We start from the raw sequence: 13,805 nt of genomic DNA, 5'->3' as shown, positions 1-13,805 counted from the left end.
CCCTCAGATTTCTGATTTGATGAAATCCTCAAGCTGACACCTCACCTTCTGAAGACTCATTGAAAACATCTTTGGGAAGGTTCCAATGGCAATCAGGACAAGAGGGACAACAAAGATCTCATCCTTTCTTCAATGTCTTCTGCTGGGTCTATTTGATACTTAAACAGTTCAGGAGACCCTCAATATGCCCTGCCTCTTAGACTTGCTGTTTCACTTTTTATTCCACCAGTCCACATGAGGCAATATGTCCTTTACCCCAGGAAATTGTAGACCCTGGGTTTCTCTTCTCTTGGGTTTATGCTCTCTTCTGTGCCTACAGGTAATGGAAGGGGACCACTTATTGCAGGAATCACCATGCCCTTGGGTGGTATTCTTGGTCTTATTATTGCTGTTGCTCCTCTGGTTTACTTCAAGCACCAAAGGAAATCAGGTTTGTCATCCTCTGTTATTTTCCCTTTGTTATAGCCAGAGAAAGTATGGGTATATACTAGACTAGAAGTCAGTAGCCCTGGGTTTAAGGCCTAGCTCTCACACTCACAAGTTCCCCATACCAATGAATGCATCAGATCAGCCTTTAGCCTTGTGAGAGCCAAATTGGATATACGGAGCATTAATCTCACCCTTTAACTTTACTATATATATATATATATATATGTATATATATATATATATATATATATATATATATATATCACAGACCAAGAAGAAAAAGGAGCCACTGAGCTTTAATCTATGATGGATCAGTTTTTTATTTTATTGCTTGGGAATTAATTAGACAACAAGAGTTGAAGCCAATTAGGGAAATAAGGAAGGAGAAATACAAATGAATAATCTTAGACCTAAACTGAGTCTATTCCTTTATGAAACTCACCGAATCCCAAACTGCCCGCCAGACCGTGAATCCCTGAAAAGACTGAACACCAAACCATGTGCACTCCTTTCAATCCCGCTCCATCACTGCTAAATTCACAGCCAGAGAGAGAGAACTTCCTTCCTGCCCTCACTTTTAAGTCAGTGTCCGGGAAATTCCTCGCATTCCCTCCCCAAAAGGGAGGTCCTTCAAAAGCCGCTTCAGTAGCATGCGCAATCTCTCAAATGATTCAGCTAAAACTTCTGATATATATCTTTACCACAAATAATTTTTACCACAGCCTATTGATGAAGGGAGAGAGGCACAGAGAAGTATCCTGACTCCAAATCCTTCACCCTTTACACTATACTATACCAACTCCCTACAATGTAGTCCCTGGGACAGCTAGGTGTCACAGTAGATAAAGCACCAGCCCTGAATTCAGGAGCACCTGAGTTCAAATCCAGCCTCAGACACTTGACACTTACTAGCTGTGTGACCCTGTACAAGTCACTTAACCCTCATTGCACTACAAAAACCCCCAAAAAACCAAATAACAAAACCAAACCAAAATACAATGTAGTCCCTGTTCATGATGTGCTTACCATCTAACAAATGATCACTTCTGGAAGCAGTTGGTGGTACAGCAGTTAGATTTCTGGGTTTGGAGTCAGGAAGACCTGAGTTCAAATATGGCCTTAGACACTTAACACTTACTAGCTGTGTGACCCTGGGTGAGTCACTTTACCCCAATTGCCTTACCAAACCCAAAACCAAACCAAACAAACAAACAAACAAACAAACAAACAAAAAAACAAGTAATGGGAATAGGAAGTAGTTTGGTTGGAATGTAGGGTACATGAAGGGAACAATGTGATGCAAACCTAGAAGAGCAGGCTGGAGCCTGATGACATGGAGCCTTTCATGCCAGGATATGAAGATTATGCTTTATTTGGTAGGTAAGGGGAAGCTATTGAAGAGCAGAGAGACAATATGTGGAGGGATAATAAAAACCTCGAGGAGGATATTCTGAGTTTCAATCCTGAGTTCTTTGTTCCCCCTCCACATGAGGTGTTTCCTTAGAGGATGGGATGGTTTAGTTTAGGGTTCTTTTTGACCCTGAGCAGAAAGGAAGGGAAGAAGAGGAAGGATTTATCTAGTCCCTACTATTTGCCGACCACAACGGTAAGTGCTTTATAAATATTATCTCATTTGATCCTCACAATAACTCTGAAAGGTAGGTGCTCTTATTGTCTCCATTTTGCAGTTGAAGAAGTCAAGGAAAGTAGTTAAATCCCTTGCCCAGGGTCACACCCCTAGTAAATGTCTGAGGTTTGATTTGAACTCAGGTCTTTCTGACTCTAGACCAGGCACTCTATCCATTGTGTACCTAGCTGCCTCTTAGCCCTTTGGGGCTTTTGTGGTAATTGCCTTACGTTCCTCTTTGAAAACCTCACCCTCACTTCCCCTCAGTAACTAACCAAACTTGACTTGAATGCTCCCTTTCTTGTAATGTGGGCATTTAAAAGAATAGTAGCACTGGAAGGTACCTGGTCCAAGACCCTCCTCCTTTATTTGACAATCAAGGAAACTGAAACCCAGAAAAGTTATTTGCCCAAGGCTGGAGTCAATACTGAAGCTGGGTCTTCTGACTCAAAGCCCGGCAGTTCCATTTCTGTTACTCTGTGCTTCAAAAAAAATCTCCATATAGATTTCAAGATTATAAGCTAAATAACACACTTTTCTAAGGGAGAAATTTTTGATAAATTTAAAATGAAATTATGAAAAAATACTAATTTAACTAGGGCATTACTTGTTATCTTTGAATATTGATAATATAATAAAGAATCAATTTCATTATGCAGTGGTCTGTTAACCAGCAAGAGCTTCCTCAAAGGGAAGAGGATTAATACTGGTTATTCTAGGGGGCGGCTAGGTGGCACAGTGGATAAAGCAGCAGCCCTGGATTCAGGAAGACCTGAGTTCAAATCCAGCCTCAGACACTTGACACTTACTAGCTGTGTGACCCTGGGCAAGTCACTTAACCCCTATTGTCCCACAAAAAAAAAAATACTTGTTATTCTAAGCCTCAGCCCAGGAGCAGTTATCAGAGGTGCAGAAGATGCCTTGATAGCTCAGGAGTATGGTGACCTCTGCCTCAGGGTGCAATATCTTTGCATCTTAAAAGATAGTACTAAAATTACTCAGTTATTTCCGTGGTAACTTCTGTTTACTCTTCAGGGTTTACTTTCACTTCCTCAATATAAGTATATTTTCCGTGGATAGAGCACTGGCCCTGGAGTCAGGAGTACCTGAGTTCAAATCTGGCCTCGGACACTTAACACTTACTAGCTGTGTGACCCTGGGCAAGTCACTTAACCCCAATTGCCTCACTAAAAAAAAAAATAAATAAAAACAAAATTAAAAAAAAAGTATATTTTCCAAGCACTTCTGAGAAATTAGGGTCAAGTTTGGAAATTAAAGTCAAATGAGCAATAGAGGCAATTTAATGGACTTTTGTGATAAAGGAGGAAACTGCAAACTGTGAGACAAGTTATGATCATGTAATGGAGAAGATTTGTCCTTGGTCATCTGCCATTGACATTTTCATGACTCAGTGAAGTCATAGATGGCATGCTTGTCAAATTACAGATGGCAAGATGGGAAGGTGGGGTACCTAACAAATTGGAGGATAGAGCTCATGATAGGCTACATGATGGAACAGGTTCAAGTAGGTGGAATTTAGTGGTGATAAGTGTGAAACCCTTTACAAATGCAGGATGAAGTTGGCATAGCTAGAGCAACAGTTCAGCTGAAAGAGAGCTGGGTTTTCAAGTAGACTACCATCTCAAACCAAGCCTAAAGTAGAAAGATTTCTAGTTCAGACATTCATTAGATTAGCTGCTTTCTGCTATCCCTTCTGACTCTGAGATTGTGATGACCTCCAATGATGAGGAACTCACTACTCTTAAAGGTACCACATCCCCTCTTTTTATACTTGTCTAACAGACAAGATATTTTTTCCTTATGTTGAATAAAAAATTGTCTGCAGTGTGATTTCTGCTCATTGTCACTGCTTCTAAACTGTAACACCAGTGGAAAATTGGTCAGTGAAAAACACATATAAGTTTTTCAAAAGATATTCATTTCTTCCTCCTTGCCACTCCTCAACAAGGCTCCTCACTTTCCCTTTCCTTGTCCCTTCCCTTTACTCTCTGATCCTGATGTGGGAAGACCTTGCTGGTGGTGTAAGCCTTACGATCACCATATATTTTTGCAACTCCAACTAAGTGAGAATGTTTTATTCCATGGATTCTTGGGGGCTTTGCATGAAAGGGTTCTTTGAGACAGAAAATTTTAGGGGACAATGAGAGATCTAAATGTGAGTGACGTGGTCAGGGGAAAAAACCCTAGAAGAAAGGAGGATTGTAGTAACATAGGGATTTAGGGCACCAGTAGCCAAGAGGGCACAGAGAGTTCTGGATGATTTATGTAGTGATAACACCAAGTAGATTTTTTTCCCTTCAGTTTCCCACCTAGTAGTGGAACTAGCTCAAGAGGAGACACCAGTTGCTTAGAATAGGTCAGGAACACTGAGGCCAGGGACAGAGGATGAGCCTAAACCAGGACAAAATGGCACCTGACACATATTGGCTATGTGACCTATGACAAATCACTTAACCTTTCAGTGCTATGGGGATATCAAACCCTAGGAAGCCCACACAACTCCCAAGAGCAGGCCCAATCAGAATTAAATGTAACTGGGAAATGTTTAACAACATAAGTTAAAACAAAACAACATAAATAATGTTCAGTTGTAACTAAATATGTGGCAAGCAAGAATTTGTTTGTATTTGCATTTGACACCACTGAACTAGTGAAATCACAAGGTCTGAGAGCTCACTGCCTTTCCTCTGACATCTTGACTCCGCCCCCCAAATCATAGGGTCCAGTCCCTTTGCCTACAAATTTGCAAATGGTGAAATTGACAGCTTCTCATTTTTAAGTCTATACACAGATACATTTGGGTACAAAGATTTGGGTTTGAGTTCAAGCTCTACCATTTACTTGTCTATTATTTACCAACTTTGAGGCCTCAGGCAAATCATGTAAACTCATTAAACCCAAGCTTTTTTTTTTTTTTTTAAACAGTACAATGGGCATAATCACTTTTCCATTATCAAGCTCTCAGTATTTTAGTGAGGATCAGATGACACAATATGTGAAAAATACTTTTTTTTTTTAAAAATTTTTATTTTTTTTGGTGAGGCAATTGGGGTTAAGTGACTTGCCCAAGGTCACACAGCTAATAAGTGTCAAGTGTCTGAGGTCAGATTTGAACTCAGGTCCTCCTGACTCCAGGGTCGGTGCTCTATCCACTGCGCCACCTAGTTGCCCCCCAAAAATACTTTTAAAACCACGGTCACAACCTTAATGATCACTTACCAGCCTTGACTATTCCAATAGGCACCAAAGGATCTGGCCACCTCCATTTTCTCCTCAATCTTTCTCATCCTTTATATCATGGTTCCAGTAATCTTTCATACATATAAATCTAGATGCTTGCTACTAAGGAAGCTAAGGGGGAGGGGTATTACTTGAATTCAGGAATTCTGAGCTACAGGAGGCCTAACACCCAATTGGGGGCTACACTGTCTAGCATTTACATAACATAGTATAATAAAAAAAAGAGATGATTACACATGAAACTGTGAATATGGTGAGCCTTCAGAAACAGAGGGCCTTGAGGCTGCCTAAGGAGAACAAACTAGCCCAAGTCAGAAAAAAAAGAGAAGTTAAAGCTTACATGCTTATTAATAGTAGAACTGGCTTGTGAGTGGGTGCTGTGCTTCTTGCCTTGGTAAGATAGGAAGATTAAGTTTGAAAAAACAACAACAAACCAAACTCAAAACTTTCAGCTTGAAATTTTTCAATAGGTCCTTCTTAGGTAAAGTTCAAATGCTTTTTAGCTGATGTTCAGGGTCATACTCAATCTGGTCCCATTCTAACTTTCTATCCATCATCAGAATTAAAAAAACAAACAAACAAAACTAATTCAGGGAATTGCTTCATAGTCTGTTGCTGGTTTGCTTTCCTCCTTTTTTCATTTAAAATTTTAAAATTTATTTTATTTTTAATTTACAAAACAAAATAAGCATTTCCATAACATAGTATAATAAAAAAGAGATGATTACACATGAAACTGCAAAGCTATTATATACAACTTCATATTCTTTTAAAATATATAATAAAATTATAATGTACATTTATTTTTTCAATTCATTCCCTGACCCTGGGGATGGGTACCATTAGACACAAATATGTGTATGTATGTGAAATCATTCCATGCAAACTTCTATTTATCAGTTTTTTCCCTCTGGATTCAGATAGTGTCTTCCTTCACATATCCTTTGTAGTTAATTTGAGTATTTATTATAGTCAAAATGACTTTGTCACTCAAAGTCATTTTAAAAACAACCCTGCTGTCATTGTATAGAATGTTTTTTTTGTTCCATTAATTTTGCTCTTTGTTATTTCATGCAAGTCTATCCACGTTTTTCTAAGATTGTCAAACTCATCATTTCTTATAGCACAGTGGTATTCCATAACAATCATATAATACAACTTGTTTAGTCATTTCCCATTTCCCAATTGGTAGGTATCCTTGTAATTTCTAGCTCCTTGCCAAAACAAAGAGAGCTGCTATAAGTATTTTAGGACATGTAGGTTCTTTTCCTTTTTCCCTAGTCATCTTTGGAAATAGATGTAGTAGATATATTGTTGGGTCAAAGGGTATTGCTGGGTCAGTCTAATAATTCTTTGGGCATTATTCCAATTTGCTCTTCAAAGTGGTTAGATCAGTTCACAATCCTACCAACAATGAATTAGTGTCCCAAATTTTTAATATCATCTCCAACATTTATCACTTTTCCCTTCAATCATTTTAGCCAATCTGATAGGTATGAAATACATCAATATTGTTTTAATTCACATTTAAATAATCAATAATGATTTAGAGCATTTTTTCATATGATTATAAATTGTTTTGATTTCTTCATCAGAAAACTGCCCATTCATATCCTTTGATCATTTATCATTTGGGAAATGACTCATATTCTTATGCATTTGAAAAAGTTCTTTATATATTTGAGATATGAGGCCTTTATCTGAGAAACTGTCTATAAAATTTCCCCAAATTTTCTGCTTTCTTTCTGATCTTGATTACATTTGTTTTATTTATAAAAAAACACTTTTAATGTAATCAAAATTACCCAGTGTACAACTCACTCTGCTTTCTGTCTCTGATTTATTTATAAATTATTTCCTTAGTCATGTCTGACAAGTATATATTCCATGGTCTTCAAATTTTTTGGTAATATCCCTTTTTGTATATAGGTCATGTATCCATTTTGACATCTTGGCAAATGGTGTAAGATATTGGTCTTTGCCCAATTTACACCATACTGCTTTCTAGTTTTCCCAACAATTTTTACCAAATAATTAATTCTTATTCAAAAATCTTGTCTTCACATTTTTCAAATACAAGGTTACTATATTTATTTGCTGCTGTAAATTGTATGTCTACTCTGTTCCATTGATCTGTCTTTCTATTTTTGTTTATCCTGTTTATTTTTTTAATTAAATCTATTTTAGTTGTAATTTTGACTGAGATTATAATTGCTACTCTTGCCATTTTTGCATCTACTGAAGCATAATAAATTATACTCCAACCCTCCATTTTAACTCTGTGTATATCTCTCATTCTTAAATATGTTTCTTTTGTAACGATTGGAATAACGCCACCTGCTGGATACTAACTGTAGAAGAGTTCTGCCCATGAAGCGAAGGTCTTTGAGGGCAAGACCAGGAGTCTTGTCTTTGGTATCAGGAAGTGACGCGGACTAGTGGGAGGAGGAAGGAAGAGACTGGCGCGGGGTCTCGGGTCTCTTTTCCTCTGGACTCTGGTGGAGAAGGGAGCTAGAAATGTGCTCTCCCTTTAATAGATAGGAATCTAGGCCTTTCTCTCTCTCTTTACCAAATTCTTATTCTCCTTAATAAATGCTTAAAAGTCTAACTCTTGCTAAAGCTTATAATTTATTGGCGACCACTCATTAGATATTTTAGACAGTTTAGCTAGAATTTTAACCCTTAACACTTTTAAACAATTGTTGGATTCTGATTTTTAATCCATTCTGTAATCCATTTCTATTTCTCATTTCTCATTCACATCAAAGTTATATTTACTATTTGTGAATTTCCCTCCATCTTATTTTTACTCACTATTGTCCCTCTTAGCCTTTCCTTTTACTCCATCCCTGTTATATTAAAAAGTTTTTTTCTATCCCTGTTATATTATCTTTTCCTCTTACCATTCTATTCCTTATTCTACCCGCTCCTCTAAGAGTCTATCTCTAGGATTAAGAAAGGGAAATCTCTTCTGGGGTTAAGAAGGGAAGCATCTAAATCAGGGTATAAGTAAATGCAAATTAAAAGGTCATGAAATGTTGGCAGTAGGGTTTCTTCAGGGCACCAAAATCCAAGGGGTTGAGAAACCAATAGGGGAAGTGGAGATTCAGGAAGAGGTTAGTTAATGTTATCCTGGAGGCTAGAATGTAGGGATCTGATAGTGATACTTGACCTGTCTCCTCAAAGCTTTGGCCCTTTCATGTCATCTGTGTAATTTTCTTGCCTCCACTGGATTTTGAAATGGTGGTACAATTAAAGGCAGGGTCCTCAATGCTACCTCCTGATTTAGCTGGATTAGGAAGGCCACAAACTTGGACATTAGTTTACAGTAATTCACTCCATGAATTCAACACAGTCAAGCTGGATTGCTTACCATTTCAAACCACTCCTTTTACTTTCTTATCTCTGTACCTTTGCTTATGCTACTACTTATGCTGGGGATACCATCTTCTTGGCTGTTGAATTCTTACTTATCCTTCAAAATCTAATTTAAATGGTACATCATCCAGAAATGTTCACATATTTCCCTTTATTTGTCTTTTCAATATTTGGATCTCATATAGTACTGTGCATCTTTCTGATGTAACCAATAGGTATTATTTTGTATTCTATGTATGTGTCATATCAACCTAATAGTTTGCACACTTCATGAGGACAGGGGTGTGACTTTTCTAAATTTGGCACCTTCCTTAGAGCCTAGGGCAGGGCCCTGTATATAGTAGACCCTTCATAAATGTCTAGATTGTTGGTACATATAGCAAACATCCTATGGCCTTTGGGAGTTTAGAGTCTTATTGAGGAGATAAGATTCAGATTTATGAAACAATTAGAAGACAATATAATAATTTATAGTGTAAGAATTTCATTTAGCTTGTAATCTTCTCAGGACCCAATGACCTAACAAAGCAGCTGATTGCAAGTTCCTGAGCCTCCCAGTGATGTTTTATACATACATACATACATATATGCGTATACACATGTATACACATACACATATATTTATGTAGACAGACGTATAGGCATTTTAGCATGCAGCACAACCTTCACAAAATATTTCTTGAGGAATCAGCATGCAACTCACCCTTAAATCACCTTTTTACAAATTCAGTTGGTTTGGTTTAGGGGACTAGAATGAGAGAAATAGTACATATAAAGTACTTTGTAAACATTAAAGTGCTATATAAAAGCTAGTTATTATTATGACTGGAAGTTAATTGTAGATGTTGGATAGAGCGGGCCTGGAGTCAGGAAGAATTGAATTCAAATCAAGCTACAGACTCTAACTAACTGTGTGATCCCAGGCAAGTAATTTAATCCCTGTCTGCCTCAGTTTCTTCATTGGCAAAATGGGGATTATAAAGCACTTATCTCCCAGGGTTGTGTGGATCAAATGAGATAACATTTGTAAAATACTTTGCAAACCACAAAGTTATATAAATGCTAGCTGTTATTAAACCTCAAGATACAAGGTTCTGTGTTGTGGAGAGGGTGTACAATCTGGCAGTTTCCCATTTTAATTAATAAATTACATATATGTATATATACATGTATATATGTATCATGTATGTGTATATGTATATACATATGCATATGCACATGTCACTACAAAGCAATAATATTATAAAGTGCCTGGCACATCATAGACACTTTATAAATGTTTGTTTTCTGTAACCCACTCCCCAACCAATTATTCTTGCTGACTAGATGCTAAATTCAGTTGTTTCTAAAGGAATTTCAGTTTTTCCAGTGCCTGCTAAATTTTGATTCCTAGAAGGAAAGCCCCCATTATTCTGAAGTAGTTGCAGCTCTGCTAGAGAGAGGCACCTCTACTGACAATTCTTCTACTTTGCTTTCCAGGGGAAAATTCTTCCACAGACCTACGCAGGTGAGGCCTCTGCCTTTTTCTGCTCCTTTTTTTTTGTGTCCACAATGCAGAAATATGGCATGTAGTCTAGTTACTGCTGTTTATCTCGGTGATTACATATGTTTTATTCCTGCATTAACACTCCCCTGGATGTGTAAAACCCATTCCCTAGATACTATCCCCTTCCCAACCCACCTCCACTCCCATTCAGCCCCTGGGGAACATATTTTCTGAACTCTGCTTGTGCTTGGTGTTAATATAGGATTTATTTCTTTGACTCACTGGATTGTGCAATGCTATCCATTTCTCTAAATATCTTCTGTCCAAGTCAGTGATTCAGGTTTAGATTACTCCTCACCACTCATGGCATGATCTGAATTTATCTGACTCTCTAAGCACAGCACAGCCCCAGACCAAGTCCAGGCATATGCTGAGTTAATGTCTTTTTTTTTTTTTGGTGGGGCAATGGGGGTTAAGTGACTTGCCCAGGGTCACACAGCTAGTAAGTGTCAAGTGTCTGAAGCTGGATTTGAACTCAGGTCCTCCTGAATCCAGGGCCAGTGCTTTATCCACTTTGCCACCTAGCTGCCCCCTGAGTTAATGTCTTTTGAAATAATGTCATCTACTTTAGCCCCATCCCCACCCTAAGGGGACTAGCAACTGCAGTGTGACCTCATTGTCTAGCCCCTGATCCCAAGGTCCTTGACCTACTCTAACCAGTTCTATCTTTAAGTGGGAACCTGAAAGGGAAAAAAAATCTGTTTGGTGTTATCACCCCATAAATCACCCAGAATTCTCCATGCCCTCTTGGCTGCTTGTTTCCCTAAAGCCCTGCATCACTACAATTCTTTCTCTCAGGATTTTCCTCCTGACCATATGATTTACATTTAGTTCTGTCATTGTCTCCCAAAATAACATGTCTATCTGTGTCTCACAGGAGCCCTCCCATTCAAATCTCCCAAGAAGCCATGGAATCATACGTATCCGTTCAGTTGGAGCTTCAAGAAATACACAGTGATGGTAATGGTAAGGTTCATGCAATCAGCAAGGTGGGCTCAGAGAGTAGAAGGAAGGGAGAAGGAAAGGGAAACTGAGGAGCCTTGTTGAGAAGTGGAGGGGAAAGGATAAATGAACATTATCCTCTAAAAGACTTTCATATGGGATTGATCAATTATACACTGGTCTCAGAGTAAAGAACCAGGAACAATGGGCAGAAATGCTATGATTGGTTTTTAGTCAACATAAAGGAAAACCTCCTGTTAATTAGGGAGGTATAAAGCAAATAAAATGTATTGCCTTGAGAAGTAGTGAGGTCCCTATTATTGGAGGTCATCACAAAATCTCAGACTTGGGAGGGCTATCGGAGGACAACTACTCTAATACATACCTGAACTAGAAATCACTCTGCAACACACTCAATAAATGATCATCAGACTTTGTTTTCAGAACTCCACTGAGGGAAACCCACTATCCTCCTTCCTCATTAAATTTCCTCTTTTGGACAATATTCTAGCATTGTTTTGTATATTTCATTCAGGTAAGGGGTTAGACAAGGTGACATCTTTGATGTCCAACCCTAAAAGTCCATGAATGTGAGATAAGTCTGGTAAGGTCTTTCTAACTACCTCAAGTTTGAATCATCAGGGAGTTGGCTAGAAAAAATCAGTAGCCTCCTAGACAACTCTTCTTCTATTCCAGAGACACCTTTTGTTGGAGATGTGGTCTATTCAGAGGTTCAGAGTACACAGCAGGGAAAAGAAGGTGCAGGTGAGATGCTGGGAGTAACTATAACTACAGGGTATTTTTCTTGGCACTTAGAGTATGGGATTGTCTCAGTAGACGTTGACATCCTTCAGTTGATTAGATGTGACTGGTGTGTACCTGTGACTGGTCTGCTGTGGGAGGGACTACTTATCTACCTACCCAAATAGCCTCACCCCTCCCCTTTTTCCTGCCTCTTGTGCTTCCTAGGAATAGAAGTAGAAGAAAAGAATAGCCTTTTAAAGATAAGTGACAATGACCAACGGGAAGGTCACAGTGTATCCTGGGCTGTTGGAGGATAGAATGTAAGCTCTAAGATGGAACACTATTACCCATCATTTAATTTCCCTTTTCCTTCCTTAGCAGATGCCCCAGGAAAACCTCCAGATGACAAGGTGAGTCATATTCCCTGGCTTTCCAATCCCATTATCTTTCTCTCCCTTCTCAAGGGGTTTACATTTATATTTTCTTTTACAGGACTATCCAGTCATCTACTTTTTAGTGAAGAAGGCAGAAGCTCAAGGAGAGTCAACTGGGAATTCTGGGACTGTGGATGAGTGCAAAGGAAATACTACAGATGGCTTTGAAAATGTCCTGCCCTTCTGACCCATTTATGAGCCATGGGCTCACATTTGGCACATTCTTTAAGGATCTTAGAGGTCTTTTACTTTACCCATCCTTTCAGCATTCCTTCAATTATTCCATTGGGGAGTGGGCAGCTAGGTGTCAGAGTGAATAAAGCATTGGCCCTGGATTCAGGAGGACCTGAGTTCAAAGCTGGCCTCAGACACTTGACACTAGCTGTGTGACCCTGGGCAAGTCACTTAACCCTCATTGCCCCACAAAAAACAAACAAAACAACCATTCCATTGGGAAACTAGAAACCCATGGCTTTTGAATTGTCATGCCTTTATGACTATCCCATTGAGTTCCTGAAGGACTGAAGACATCGAGGAAGAAATGCTTTTCTCCATTTTCACATTGGGAAAACAAATACAATGACACACACATATATACACACATCTATTTATATGCGTGTGTTTATGTGTATATTGGAGGAGGAAATGGCAAACCACTCCAGTACCTTTGCCAAGAAAATGCCAAATGGTGTCACGAAAAGTCAGACACAACTGAAACAAATAAACAACAAAAAATTTGTATATATGTATAATAATAAGAAGCACACACATAATAACACATTTTATATATGTGTGTGTAATAAGCATGTAATAAATACTATAGGTTAGTACAGAGTCTATATCTGAGATTTCATTGATATAGGGAATTCTCAAATGAGGAAATTATACCAATATAAATTAGCTCTTTTCTGCATATATATGCAGATTTTTATCTATACATAAATATAGAAATCACTTTCAGATTTTACCTGAAGCATATTGGTGTTCTGGGTAACTTTTTTTCCCATCAGCCACTATGTTGCTTTTGTTATTGTTTTTTACTTTGGTGACCCACCTTATAGTACTACTGATATGTGATTTTTTTTGGGGGGGGCAATTGGAGTTAAATGACTTGACCAGGGTCACACAGTTAGTAAGTGTCTGAGGTCATATTTGAACTCAGGTCCTCCTGACTCCAGGGCCAGTACTCTATCCATTGTGCCACCTGGCTACCGCCTGTATAAACAATGATCAAGCCTGTATCATTGTCCTTGTCATCATTATCATTGCCTTTATATGATCATGATTACTTATTGTGTACTGAAACTGAAAGTGTAACACCTTTTAAAGCAGAAGACATAATTTTATTAAGCATGGTTTATAATAATCTTTTTTGTGTGTGTTTTTTGTTTTGTTTTTCTGGCATGTTGAGCTAATAGTTTTCTTTGAAGTACAGCTGCTTGTA

At 38.3% G+C, this 13,805-nt stretch overlaps 1 protein-coding gene across 1 annotated transcript in view; it reads left to right on the top strand.

Moving 5' to 3' along the window:
* LOC122754745 (Fc receptor-like protein 4) overlaps nt 1–13,030 on the top strand; it is a 32,214-nt gene extending 19,184 nt beyond the window's left edge. The window contains exons 7-12 of the mRNA XM_044003213.1: nt 320–430; nt 10,175–10,202; nt 11,119–11,207; nt 11,880–11,948; nt 12,306–12,337; nt 12,420–13,030. Of these exons, the coding sequence (XP_043859148.1) occupies nt 320–430; nt 10,175–10,202; nt 11,119–11,207; nt 11,880–11,948; nt 12,306–12,337; nt 12,420–12,548 (458 nt within the window). The 3' untranslated portion in view covers nt 12,549–13,030. The remainder of the gene's footprint in view (nt 1–319; nt 431–10,174; nt 10,203–11,118; nt 11,208–11,879; nt 11,949–12,305; nt 12,338–12,419) is intronic.
* Nucleotides 13,031–13,805: the final 775 nt, after the last annotated feature.

Source organism: Dromiciops gliroides, chromosome 4, assembly GCF_019393635.1.
Source record: "Dromiciops gliroides isolate mDroGli1 chromosome 4, mDroGli1.pri, whole genome shotgun sequence".
In the NCBI taxonomy this organism is placed as follows: domain Eukaryota; kingdom Metazoa; phylum Chordata; class Mammalia; order Microbiotheria; family Microbiotheriidae; genus Dromiciops; species Dromiciops gliroides.
The sequence above is the reverse complement of the archived record's forward strand: the minus strand, read 5'-3'. Positions and strand labels throughout refer to the sequence as shown.